General features: G+C 53.3%; 1 protein-coding gene across 2 annotated transcripts; it reads left to right on the top strand.

Moving 5' to 3' along the window:
• Positions 1-799: 799 nt before the first annotated feature.
• Positions 800-12,220, top strand: C2CD2L (C2CD2 like; the record flags this gene model as incomplete). Of its 2 annotated transcripts, XM_080707484.1 has the most annotated exons (14): positions 800-1,153; positions 3,065-3,160; positions 3,754-3,873; positions 4,044-4,154; positions 4,250-4,366; positions 4,468-4,576; positions 4,716-4,824; positions 7,407-7,471; positions 7,570-7,697; positions 7,788-7,962; positions 8,704-8,805; positions 8,945-9,078; positions 9,163-9,448; positions 12,009-12,220. In XM_080707484.1, 14 exons carry the CDS (start codon positions 800-802, stop codon positions 12,218-12,220), a joined length of 2,118 nt encoding a protein of 705 aa, XP_080563610.1. The 2 variants fall into 2 exon arrangements, with proteins under 2 accessions (XP_080563610.1, XP_080563611.1); XM_080707485.1 differs by lacking the exon at positions 4,044-4,154.
• Positions 12,221-12,483: the final 263 nt, after the last annotated feature.

The following is a 12,483-nucleotide window of genomic DNA, read 5'->3' as shown; positions in this document are numbered from 1 at the left end:
CCAGGGGCTGGTATCAGCGACCGTCGCCCTGTGCCTCCTGCCCAGGGCCTAACTTCGGCGAGGGAAAGGGAACCTAGAAGCCTGCGAGCCCAGGGGTGTTGGAAGGCGCGGGCGGTCCCTTCCGCGGAGGCCCCGCCCTTCTTAGCTCCTCCGGCATCCACCCTGCTGAAATCGATTCTTCGATTTCAGGCGAAAAGAGAAGCGGCATCTCAGATAAGTGAAGTTACTCTGGCCTGGATCCGGGCGAGAGGGCGCGTCTCGACTGCAGGATGGGGCGGGGCGGTCAAAAGATCCCGCCTATTTTCAGCCCAGGAGCCCTCTCTGCCGGCCTCCTCCTCCTCCGCCCTCCCTCCCTCCCGGGCTCCCAGCGCCCGCCCCGCCCCCGCGGGTGCGGCTCCTTTAAGGGCGGTGGGGGCGGGGCGCCGGTGTTGTCAGTGTCAGCCCTGCGCACGCAGCGCTCCCGCCGAGCCCGAGCCCCGAGCCCCGCGTCCTGGGGCCAGTCCCCGGCCGGGCCGCCGGGCCGCGCCGCGGGAGGAGTCGGGTGCGGACCCGCGACCTGCGCGAGTCGGGCCGCTGGACCTGGCGAGGAGGGACCCCTGATCGCCGAGACAGATCCCTGGCGGCGCGACCCCCGCGGACCCGTCCCGACCGCGGCACCGGAGTCCCGGCACACCGCGCCCGAGAGCGGTCCGGGCGCCCAGCCCGGGGGAGCCGCCCCGCCCCGCGCCCGCCGGGCCATGCTCCCCCGGGGGGGCCGCGGCTGAGCCCGAGCGAGCCCCGCGCCGAGCCCGCGCAGAGCATGGATCTCGGCTGGGCGCAGCGGGACGCGGGCTGGGCGGCCCTGCTCCTGCTCTTCGCCGCTTCGCTGCTCACGGTGCTCGGCTGGCTGCTGCAGTACGCCCGGGGCTGGTGGCTGGCACGCGCCCGGGGGGCCCGGGGCCCGGGACTCGCCCTGGCCGCCGAGCCTGGGGCCCCCCTGCGCGAGCTGGGCGTGTGGCGCTCGCTGCTGCGGCTGCGGGCGACCCGAGCCGGCGCCCGCGAGGAGCCAGGCGTCCGGGGCCTCCTGGCGTCGCTCTTTGCTTTCAAGTCTTTCCGGGAGAACTGGCAGCGGGCTTGGGTTCGAGCGCTGAACGAGCAGGCCTGCAGGGACGGGGTGAGTTGGATCGAGCCCCTAACTGGTCCCTCCAGCTGAAAGGGATTGCTCATGCTTGGAGAACGAGATGGAGGTTGGGGATCAGCTGGGAAACCCCATAATTTCTCTTCTCTCCCAGATCAACGGGTGCAGGTGAGGCTGGGGGTTTTAGAAACCCAGTTATGTCCCCAAATCTTCTATTTTTATGGGCAAGATACTCTGGCTTCAAACCCCAGCACAAGTTACTGTTCTCATAGCAACGCTAATCCCTGTGCCTTGGGGCGCTTCCGCCTAGGCTGGGTGCTGGTTGGGAAAGCCGAAAGACAGGTGCACCTGCAGAAGGAATTTGCCTGGTCCTCATGCCACCACACCCGGTTAACATTTCAGGCCCCCAACCCCTCCTATAGCTAGGCAGATCCCAAGGAGCCCGAATTACTCTCCGACCCATTAGTCATTTCACTGTTATTGACAAATGCATCCTTTTCCTCCATGCTGGTCTGCAGTGTATTTGTTGAGGGGGAAAGTGTTCAGGTAAAGAACAGATTGACCATCCATTCCAATACATAAACTTGGAGTTGCCCCCTTGAGGGCCATTCACAAACCAGCTCAGCCTACTTCCTCCCGTTGCACCATGGGCATCTGGCCTCCCAGGAAGTGGGGCAGGAAGCATGGTCATGAGATGGAGGAGGGGTGGAAGGCAGAGGTCTCCCTTTTCTGGGCCCCCTCCCTTCCTGGCCCAACAATCTCTCCTTGCCCTCACAGTCTATCAGCTCATTGCTCAAAGGGTTCTCCAGTTCCAGACATCACATGCCTGGAGGCTTTATCCTACTAGTTCCCCAAATGCCTGGGAACAGAAGGGGCCACAAGTTGCTCTGTTTCCTCTTCCTGGCTGGTCTGCTGAAAGCCAGAAGACACCTGTCAGTTTACACCTTGAACTCACCCCTCTGCCTAGCTTTTCCTGCACCTTGTTCCTGGGTCAGAGGGAATTCTCAGTAGAGCTGACTTGTCTGGACATTGGCCTCCCTTGCAGGGATGGGGAGATTGAGGTTCCAGGCACCAGTCCCCCCATCTCTTTTGGCCTGTTCTTTGAAGAAGACCGCTACCCAGAGCAGAGAAGTTTGTTACCCCTGGTTTGCTAGGCCAATGAGGCCTGTGGATTTTTCCTTCCATCTCAAGAAAGATGGCTGGAAGAGTTGCCAGCCCACTCTGTCCCCTACCTCAATTATTTCCTTCCTGCTCTTCACTGCTATGGAAGAATTAGAGAACAGCTCTTCCAAGACCTAAGCTAAGCAGCTCTCTGCTCCTTAATACTATCCTGCTGTCTGCCTTGGGGAGTTAGCCAGGCCCCTGGACCCTTGAGCCCTCTCAACTTGCTTCTCTCCCCAGTACCTCTGGTGAAGCTTCCTCAGGCCATGCTGAGCTGGAATTCCTCTCTACGAGTATAGATCTAGTCATACTTTTGAGGCTTCATGGCCTATTTATCTGGAACAAGGCCCAGCCTCATTTCTCTAGCTCTTATCTTAGAATAAATGACCCTATTATTTTCACCTTTAGCTCAGTCCTACCCCTCTTTGCCCAGCTATTATATATGTTAGGTGGCAACCAGCACCTTAATTTTTTCTATATATACCTTTTCCTAGGGCTAGGGAGAGAGAGGGTGAAGATCCAGAATCTTTGGCTTCTGCTGTCTTTCTAATCTCTGAGGTAGTTTGGCTCTCCAGTTCAAGCTGGTTCCTAGCATCTGCAGGCCCCTGGAGAGGTGGGGCTTGAGACTAATACCTCTTTTCCTAACACCCTGAAGCAAGAAGAGGCCAGGAGCCAGCCTGCTGCTGAGGCTTCTGCAGTGCCAGGGCCCAGCCAACAACTGAGCTGGCCAGCCCCGTTGGGGAGCAGCTTCAGAGACCTGATCCTGTGCCCACATTATTCCCTCAGAGTTCCATCCAAATCGCCTTTGAGGAGGCACCCCAATTCCCACCCAGAGCCAGCATCAATCATGTGACCTGTGTAGACCAATCAGAGCACACCATGGTAAGAGTCTGAGGCACTGTCCCCTGGGGCCTGAGGGGGGCTGACTTCAAGAGTTCCCTTTAATCTGAGGGTTCTTAACCCGGAGTCTGTGGATGCCTTAGGGATCTATGGATGGGCTTCAAGAGGTCTGGGAATCCCACTGATGTTATGGGTGAGATGTTGTATGAGTATATGTATCTGCATTTTTCTGGAGTGAGGAATCTTTGGCTTTTATCTGATTCATTTATGGGCTTATGGCTCAAAAAAGGTGAAGTCCTAAGGGAAATGGAAGGGGTCTGCTGGATTATGATAGGGCAGGGCCAAGCAGGGTGAGCCTTTTTTTTTTTTTTTTTTTTTTTTTTTTACTGTACTAGGGATGGAACCCAGGGGCATTCTACCGCTCAGCTACACCCCAGCTCTATTCTTTATTCTTTATTTTGAAACAAGGTCTCCCTAAATTGCAGAGGGCCTCACTAAGTAGCTGAGGCTGTCTGCAAACATGTGATCCTCTTGTCTTAGCCTCCCAAGTACTGGGATTGCAAGTGCGTGCCACCACACCCCACAGCAGGGTGAGCCTTCTGCCTCCACGTCTGACCCTGCCTCTCCCACCTCAGGTGCTGCGCGGCCAGCTCTCTGCTGAGGAGGTGCGGTTCCCAGTCTCTGTGACCCAGCAGTCTCCCGCTGCTGTCTCCATGGAGACCTACCATGTCACTCTGACACTGCCACCAACACAGGTGGAGGGAAATGTGGGAAACTGAGTTGGGTAGGGGGCAGTACAGTGCGCCCAGCAGTTTCCCTTTTGGTTCCTCTCGAGGGTGGGATTTAGGAAGGGAGGGTCCTGAGGAATTGGGAGTTTTTGGAGGAGTGGGGCAAATCAACCCACTTCTTTGATCCTCATTCCCAGTTGGAAGTCAACCTGGAGGAAATCCCCAGTGAGGGGCTGTTGGTGTCCTGGGCCTTCACTGACCGCCCAGATCTCAGCCTGAAGGTGCTTCCCAAGCTGCAGACCAGAGAGGTAAGGAGCCAAGGTTGGAAGGGGAAGGTAGACAGGGAGAAGGGAGAACACAGAGTGTGGATTCCATCTCTCCCTCTCTTCTATCCTCCCTGCAGAGAGGTGAGGAACAAGTGGAGCTCTCAACAATTGAAGAACTGATCAAGGATACCATAATCAGCACCCAGCCAGCCATGATGGTCAACCTCAGGGCTTGCTCTCCCCCAGGAGGCCTGGTGAGTGGGCACCCAAAGAAAAGGTTTGTATATACCCCACCCCAGGGGACTGCATCAGGATTACTGACCTCTTTCTTTTTTTAACCTCCTTCTACACTTAGGTACCCGAGAAGCTACCCACCATGCCCCAGGCCCAGTCAACTATCACCAGACCTACCCGTTTATTCCTCCGGCAGCTTCGAGCATCTCACCTGGGAAGTGAACTGGGAGGTAAGAGCCAGAAGCAGTAGGAGACTGCCAAGGATATGGCTGTAGGCTTTCTTCATCTCTCTACCAAGGGAAATTTCTCTGTTCCCCAGAGGCTTCCCATTTTTGGTCCAAGCATCTTCTAACTTCCAGTTCCTCCCAGGCACTGAGGAACTGTGCTGTGTAGCTGAGCTTGACAGCCCCATGCAAGAGAAGTGGACCAAGCCTGTGCCAGCTGGTCCTGACGTGGAATGGATGGAAGACCTGACACTGTAAGCAAGGCCCGCCCCCACCCTTGTTCTCATGGGCAAACTGGGATGAAAAGCCTGCTGGTAAAGCCCTGTTTTTGGTGGCCTTTGGTGGGAGTCTCTATCATATGCCAGGACCCGGTCTAGGTGCTGATGATGTGGACATGACCATGATATAGCCCTCACCCCTGGGCTTCACAGGCACAAGGCAGTGACAGGCGTGCATAGAAGATGGTACAAGTGTGCTAAGTAGGGTTTGCACAACATGCCATAGGTGCACTTAGGTGGGGGAGATTGATTCTCAGAGCAGAACATGGATCCAAATAGGCTTCATGGAGGTAGCAGCATTTAAACTGCACCTTGGAGCAAGTAGAATTTTGCCACAGTCTGCAAGCATTCTTGGCAGAGAGAACAGCTCCAGTAAATGAAAGAGGGTGGCTAGAGACTGAGAGGGAGGGACCAGCTAGTCAGGGTGGAGTAGGGCTAGGCGATTTGCATGCTGGATAGAGGAGAGCCATCTCTACTCTCTTGGGAAGGAGAATTTGGAGAGCTGGATAATCTGATTGGGACACCAGTCCTATCTTATTTATTTATTTATTTATTTAATTATTTTGCGGGTCTGGGGATGGAACCCAGGGCCATTCGACCTCCAAGCTACACCCCCTGCCCTGGTTTTTGTTTTTTATTTTGAAACAGGGTCTCACTAAGTTGCAGAGGGCCTCACTAAGTAGCTGAGGCTGTCCGGGAACCGCGATCCTCTGGTCTCAGCCTCCCCAATGTTGGGATTACAAGCATGAGCCATCACGCCTGGCGCGCGCGTGTGCGCTCTCTCTCTCTCTCTCTCTCTTTTTTTTTTTTTTTTTTTTTTTTGCAGTACTAGAGATTGAACCCAGGGGCATCTACCTCTGAGCTATATTCCCAGACCTATATTTTTCCTTTTTGTGGGATTGAACCCAGGGGCATTTTATGTCTGAGCTATACCCCCAGCTCTATTTTTATTTTTATTTTGAAGCAGGGTCTCCTTAGATTAATGAGAGTCTCTCTACTTGCTAAGGCTGCCCTTAAACCTGCAATCCTATCACAGCCTCCCAGGTACCAAGACAACAGGCACATGCCGCCACACCTGGCTCCAGCCCTATTTTTATTCCTTTTTTTTTTTTTTTTTCCTGTGGTACTGGGGATTGAGCCCAGGTGCATTCTACCTCCGAGCTACACCCCAGCCCCAGTTTTTATTCTTTATTTAGAAATAAGGTCTCTCAGCTCAGTGTGGTGGTGCTTTTTGTAATCCCAGCACTTGGAAGGCTGAGACAGTAGGATCGTGCAGGTTTGAAGCCAGCCTTGGCTACTTAGTGAGACCCTGTTCCAATTAAAATATAAAAAAATAGGTCTGGGAGTGTAGCCTGGAGATAGAAGGTCCCTGGGTTTCATCCTTAGTACCATTAAAAAAAAGGAAAGAAAAGAAAAGAAAAAAAAAAAAAACCAAGGTCTCACTAAGTTGCAGAGGGCCTCACTAACTAGCTAAGACTGTCCCATGATCCTCCTCCCTAGTCTCAGCCTCCCAAGTACTAGGATTACAAGCGTGAACCACCAAGACCAGTTTATTCTTTATTTTATTTTATATTTTTATACTTTTTTTTTTTGGTGGTACTGGGGTTCCTGGAAGCCCTTCTACCTCCGGGCTACACTCCCAGACCTATTTTTTTACATTTTTATTTGGAAACAGGGTCTCCTAAGACAGCGCGTGCGGCTGGCTTCGAACCTGCACGATCCTCCTGTCTCTGCCTCCCTAGCGCAGGGATTACAAGTGTGCACCACCACGCCCGGCTTATATTATTATACATTTTTAATTAAAAATAAATGGTATACATTTAAACTGTACCTGGTGCCCTGTTCCCTTATTCTTTATTTTGAAACAGAATCTCACTATGTTGCAGCGGGCCTCACTAAGTAGCTGAGGCTGTCCTTGAAACTTGATCCTTCTGTCTCAGCCTCCCAAGTAAAGGATTACACCTAGTACTAGGATCACCACGCCCAGCATATCCAGCATATATCTCTCTTTGACTCTGGTCTGTGATTGATTCAAAGGTGGTATTCTGGAACTAGGTGTGGGAGTGCACACCTGTAATCCCAGGACTTGGGAGGCTGAAACAGAAGGATCGCAGGTTCAGAGCTGGCCTCAGCAACATAATGACACTTTCAACAACCTAGTGAGACCCTGTTTCAAAAACAAAAAGTCAGAGTTGGGCATGGTAGCACATGCTTGTAATCCCAGTAGTTGGGAGGCTGAGACAGGAGGATCACAGGTTCACATCCAGCCTTATCAGGTACTTAGTGAGGCCCTCCACAGGATTTAGTGAAACCCTGTTTCAAAATAAAGAATAAAAAATAGGATGGGGGGTGTAGCTCAGAGGTAGAGTATCCCTGGGTTCAATGCCCAGTACCCCCCACACACACAAAAAAAAAAAAATCAGGCTGGGAGTGTGGCTGGGAGGTAGATTGCCCCCAGGTTCAACCCCAATACAAAACAAAAAACAAGAAACAAACAAACAAAGATGGTTTCAGTGTGCTAATCTTCCCCTTCTGGCTTATCTCCTCTTGGCCCACAGGGACATAGGCCCCCAGAGCCGGGAGCTAACCCTCAAAGTGCTGAGGAACAGCCGCAGTGGGGACAGTGAGTGTGGGGCAGGAGGGCACTGCTGGGTGGGTGCGGGGCCGGGCGCTGGGCTGGCCTGGTCATGGACTCAGCTTACAGTACCACCCTGTCCCCAGCTGAGCTCCTGGGCCAGGCCACACTGCCTGTGGGCTCACCTTCCAGACCACTGTCTCGAAGACAGGTATGCCCACTCACCCCAGGGCCAGGGAAAGCCCTGGGCCCAGCAGCCACCATGGCAGCAGAGGTGAGGAGCAGAGCCCTGGGGGAGACAGGCAGCCGTGGAGGCTGGGTGGTCACTGAGGCCCTGACCCCTTGCCCTCCCACACCTTGGCAGCTGCAGTACGAGGAGGGCTCCCCCCGGAACCAGGGCACACCCACTCCCTCCACTCCACGCCCAAGCATCACACCTACCAAGAAGATTGAGCTGGACCGGACCATCATGCCTGATGGCACCATTGTCACCACTGTCACCACCGTCCAGTCCCGGCCTCGTGTAGATGGCAAATTAGGTAAAGAGGAGGAGCCCGGTAGCCCAGCTCTAGCCAGGGTCTGCGCACTACAGACCATGGCAGGACAGGGAGAGGAGAAGGAATGCCCTCAGTCCTGGGCCCCACAGGGAGAGAAGGAATGCCCTCAGTCCTGGGCCCCACATTTCCTGATGTCCGCTCACTCCCGCCATTTTTTCTTCCTGACCCTCTCTCTCTTGTACTTTCACCAGTGGATCCTCTCACCCTTCCGTCCTACTGAACAGATCAGCCCCTCAGACTCTTATTTTTCCATCTGCCCAGATTCCCCTCCATCTTTTCATGGGTTTCATTCCTTCCCTGTCTCCCTGGGGCTAATCATCCCTCCCTCTCTCTTCAATCCTCCAGCATACTATGGGGTTGTCCAGCAAACTCCGAGGCCTCTGTGCCATGTTCCCACCCACAGTGGCCCTCCATGGTACTTCTCCTGTCTCTAGGGGGCCTTTGATGGTTCCCTGGCCTCCAAGCCCCCCTGTACCTCCTCCGTACACTCTCTATACTTACATGGCATCTCCCTGCACCTTCAGGTGGGCCCCTCGGTACTTTCACACATACTCCTTGTCCCTGTGGTTGCTTTCTGTCCCCACAGAACTGTAATCACACTTGTGATTAGTCACCCCTTAATCATCCTTGCCCTCTGAGTCAACCCAAGTCTGTATCTCAAGGAAGACAATGGGGGGGCACTCTGAAGCTCCTCCCACTCACTGACCCTCCCCCACCTACCAGACTCCCCCTCCCGCTCCCCGTCCAAGGTGGAGGTGACTGAAAAGACCACAACTGTGCTGAGTGAGAGCGGTGGCCCCAGCAGTGCCTCCCACAGCAGCAGCCGTGAGTGGAGAATGGAGACATAAACCTTGGGGGACACTGGTATCCTGCACCCAAAACCACCCTGGGCAGGGCGGGAGGAATTCGAATACAAGAAGTGGGCAGTGCAAAGCGTGGCTCCCCATCCTCTGTTCCCCCATAGGGGAGAGCCACCTTTCCAATGGCTTAGACCCTGTAGCAGAGACAGCAATCCGCCAGCTGACTGAGCCCAGTGGGCGGGCAGCCAAGAAGACGCCCACCAAGCGCAGCACACTCATCATCTCCGGTGTTTCCAAGGTAACAGGATGCTGGGGAGAGGAGTAGGATGGGGAGAGGCCTCAATGGGTCACTCTTACCCACTGAAAACCATTCCTTCCACAGGTGCCCATTGCCCAAGACGAGTTGGCGCTCTCCCTGGGCTATGCGGCATCTCTGGAAGCTTCCAATCAGGATGAGGCAGGGACCTGTGGAGGTCCCTCCTCCCCTCCCTCAGACCCACCAGCCATGTCCCCAGGAACCATGGATGCCCTCTCCAGTCCCACCAGCATCCAGGAGGCAGATGAGACAACACGTTCTGACATTTCTGAGAGGCCATCGGTGGATGATGTTGAGTCAGAAACAGGATCCACTGGCGCCCTGGAGACCCGCAGCCTGAAGGACCACAAAGGTGGGGAGATGCTGGCAGTGAGCTCCACCGCTTCTATACTAAGATTGTGACCTGGGTCCTGCTGGCACTTAGGGGCAGGAGGAGGCTCAGCCTACTCGCCTTCTCCTTCTTCCCTAAGGTACAGCTGTGCCAGGGTGAAGAGGAGGACTTGGTGCCTCATCACTGGCCTGGGTCTGACATGCTTGGGTGACAGGAAGGGGTGCCAAATTCTTTCCCTTTACCTCCATTTTAATTTTTTTCCTGAACCTAAGAGTCTGTCTCCTCTTTTCTCTCTCTCTCTCTCTCTCTCTCTCTCTCTCTCTCTCTCCCTCCCTCCCTCCCTCCTTCCCTCCCTCCCTCCCTCCCTCTCTCTCTCTCTCTGTGTCTCTTTTGTGGTACTGGGGATTGAGACCAAAAGCATTCCATCTCTAAGCTACATCCACAACCCTTTTTATCATATATATAATTTTATTTTTTGGTGGTACTGGGGTTCCTAGAAGCCCTTCTACCTCCGGGCTACACTCCCAAACCTATTTTATATTTTTGAAACAGGGTCTCTTAAGCCAGCACGCCTGGCTTCGAACCTGCGTGATCCTCCTTTCTCCGCCTTCCAAGCATGGGGATTACAAGCATGCGCCACCACGCCCGGCCTTTTATTATATTTTTAAATAGGGTCTTACTAAGTTGCTGAGTCTCTCACTAAGTTACTGAAACTGACCACAAACCTGCGATCCTCCTGTCTCAGCCTCCCAAGTCCTTGGGATTATAGACGTGCACTCCCATACCAGGTGTTTTTTTTTGTGTGTGTGGTACTGGGGGTTGAACCCAGGGGCATTCTACTACTAAGCTACACCCCTAGCCCTATTTTTTTTTATTCTTTATTTTGAAACAGGGTCTCACTGAATTGCAAAGGGCCTTACTAAGTAGCTAATGCTGTCTGTGAACCGTGATTCTCCTGTCTCAGCCTCCCAAATCCTGGGATTACAAGTGTGCGCCACCACACCTGGCTCCCAGCTCTATTTTTTATTCTTTATTTTGAAACAGTGAATCACTAAATTGCAGAGGGCCTCAATAAGTAGCTGAGGCTGGCCTTCAACCTGTGATCCTTCTGTCTCAGCCTCCCAAGTACTGGGATTACAAGAGTGCACTACCACGCCTGACACTGTGTTCCTTTTTTAAAAAAATTTATTCACGGGGCAGGATAGCACACCCTTGTAATTCCAGCGCTTGGGAGGCTGAGACAGGAGGATCGCACAAGTTTGAAGCCAGCCTCAGGTACTTAGTGAGGCTCTCAGCAACTTAGTGAGACCCTGTTTCCAAATAAAGTATAAAATAGGTCTGGGAGTATAGGCCAGAGGTAGAAAAAGCCCCTGGGTTCCACCCCCAGTACCAAAAAAAAAATTTCTTCGCCTTCACTCAGCACCCTCCCACTATGAGTATAAGAAATCCAACCCCAAAGCCAAGTGTGACGGTGCACACTTGTAATCCCAGTACTTGGGAGGATGAAAAAGGAGAAGTTCAGGTTTGAAGCCAGCCTCATCAGCATAATGAGATTCTCAGTAACGTAGCGAGTTCCTATTTCAAAACAAAACAAAGTCTCGGGGTATAGCTCAGAGGTAAAATGTTCTTGTTTCTATCCTTGGTACCACAAAAAGCAAACAACAACAACAAAAAGAAATTCCACCCCAGGCTAATCTTTGGATTGTCCCTCATTGTACCCCAGAACAATTTTAGAATTATCCCTATGGCAGTGAACAGGCTATGGGCAGCTATGGTAGTTCTAACTTCAAAGGATGGAAGGCTCACCCCCGACATGTTCATCCATCCGCCAATGAGTCTGTCAACCAGGAATCTGTTCATGACTTAAGCCCCGGTGTATCACTTTCTGGGCTACTGAGATCCCACGTTCAGAGCCCGTTGTGTAAGCGCCTACCTCATTCTCTTGCTTCCAAATTCAACTCTTTGAAGTTTTCAGATGTGCCACTTCTTGCACATACCCTGGCAGGCTGTAATTAAGTTGGTGCCGAGCCATCTTTTCCTTGATGAGTAGCAGACTTTGGGAACTGTCCTCTGCATAGCTGTTGTCTTTCTATAGGAAAGAGACCCAGTCCCAGCTGTCCCACAGAGTCAGAGGTGCCTGTGAAACTCTACAAGCTCACCATTTCTCCCTGTGGATGGATGGATGAAGTCTGTGTTTGCTTCTCCTTTTTTTTTTTTTTTTTTTCCGGTTCTGGGGATGGAACCCAGGGGCATTCTACCTCTGAGGTATACCCCCAGCCCGATTTTTTATTCTGCATTTTGAAACAGGGTCTCACTGAGATACAAAGGGCCTCAGTAAGTAGCTGAGGCTGTCCTGGAACCACGATCCTCCTGTCTCAGCCTCCCAAATGCTGGGATTACAAGCGTGGGCCACAATGCCCAACTTGCTTCTCCTTTCTTTCTTGAGAAAGTCTGGCTTTAGTCCAGGGACCAGTTGTGTTCCTCATCTTGTGTCCCTCCATCCTTGTGCCTTTTTCTGTCCCCACCTCTTCCCACCCCACGCTCCTCTCTCTGCCTCAGTTGTCCCCTCTTCCCCCCACAGTGAATTTTCTGCGTAGTGGCACCAAGCTCATCTTCCGCCGGAGACCTCGCCAGAAGGAAGCTGGTCTGAGCCAGTCACACGACGACCTCTCCAACGCGACAGCAGCTCCCAGTGTCCGAAAGAAGGCTGGCAGCTTTTCTCGCCGCCTTATCAAGCGTTTTTCTTTCAAATCCAAATCCAAGGCCAACGGCAACCCTAGCCCCCAGCTCTGAGGGACCGCTTACCTCCTGACCTATGACAGGGCAAGAGTCCTTTCAGCCCAGTCCCCTCCCCCTTTTTGGACCCTTCCGGATTCCAGTGCCGGGGTCAACAGAGTCCCGTCCGCCCTGAGACATGGGGCCAGTTGGAAGGGTGCTTACGGTGGGAGCATCTAAGAGGTGGCTCTTGTTGCTGTGGGCACAGAGAAGAGAGTTGGTGGCTGGGAGTCAGAGGTGGGCTCTGTCCTGGCCAGTGTGGACATTTTGCAGAAGGGTTT

Source organism: Muscardinus avellanarius (assembly GCF_963383645.1).
Source record: "Muscardinus avellanarius genome assembly, chromosome: 1".
Classification (NCBI taxonomy): domain Eukaryota; kingdom Metazoa; phylum Chordata; class Mammalia; order Rodentia; family Gliridae; genus Muscardinus; species Muscardinus avellanarius.
The sequence above is the reverse complement of the archived record's forward strand: the minus strand, read 5'-3'. Positions and strand labels throughout refer to the sequence as shown.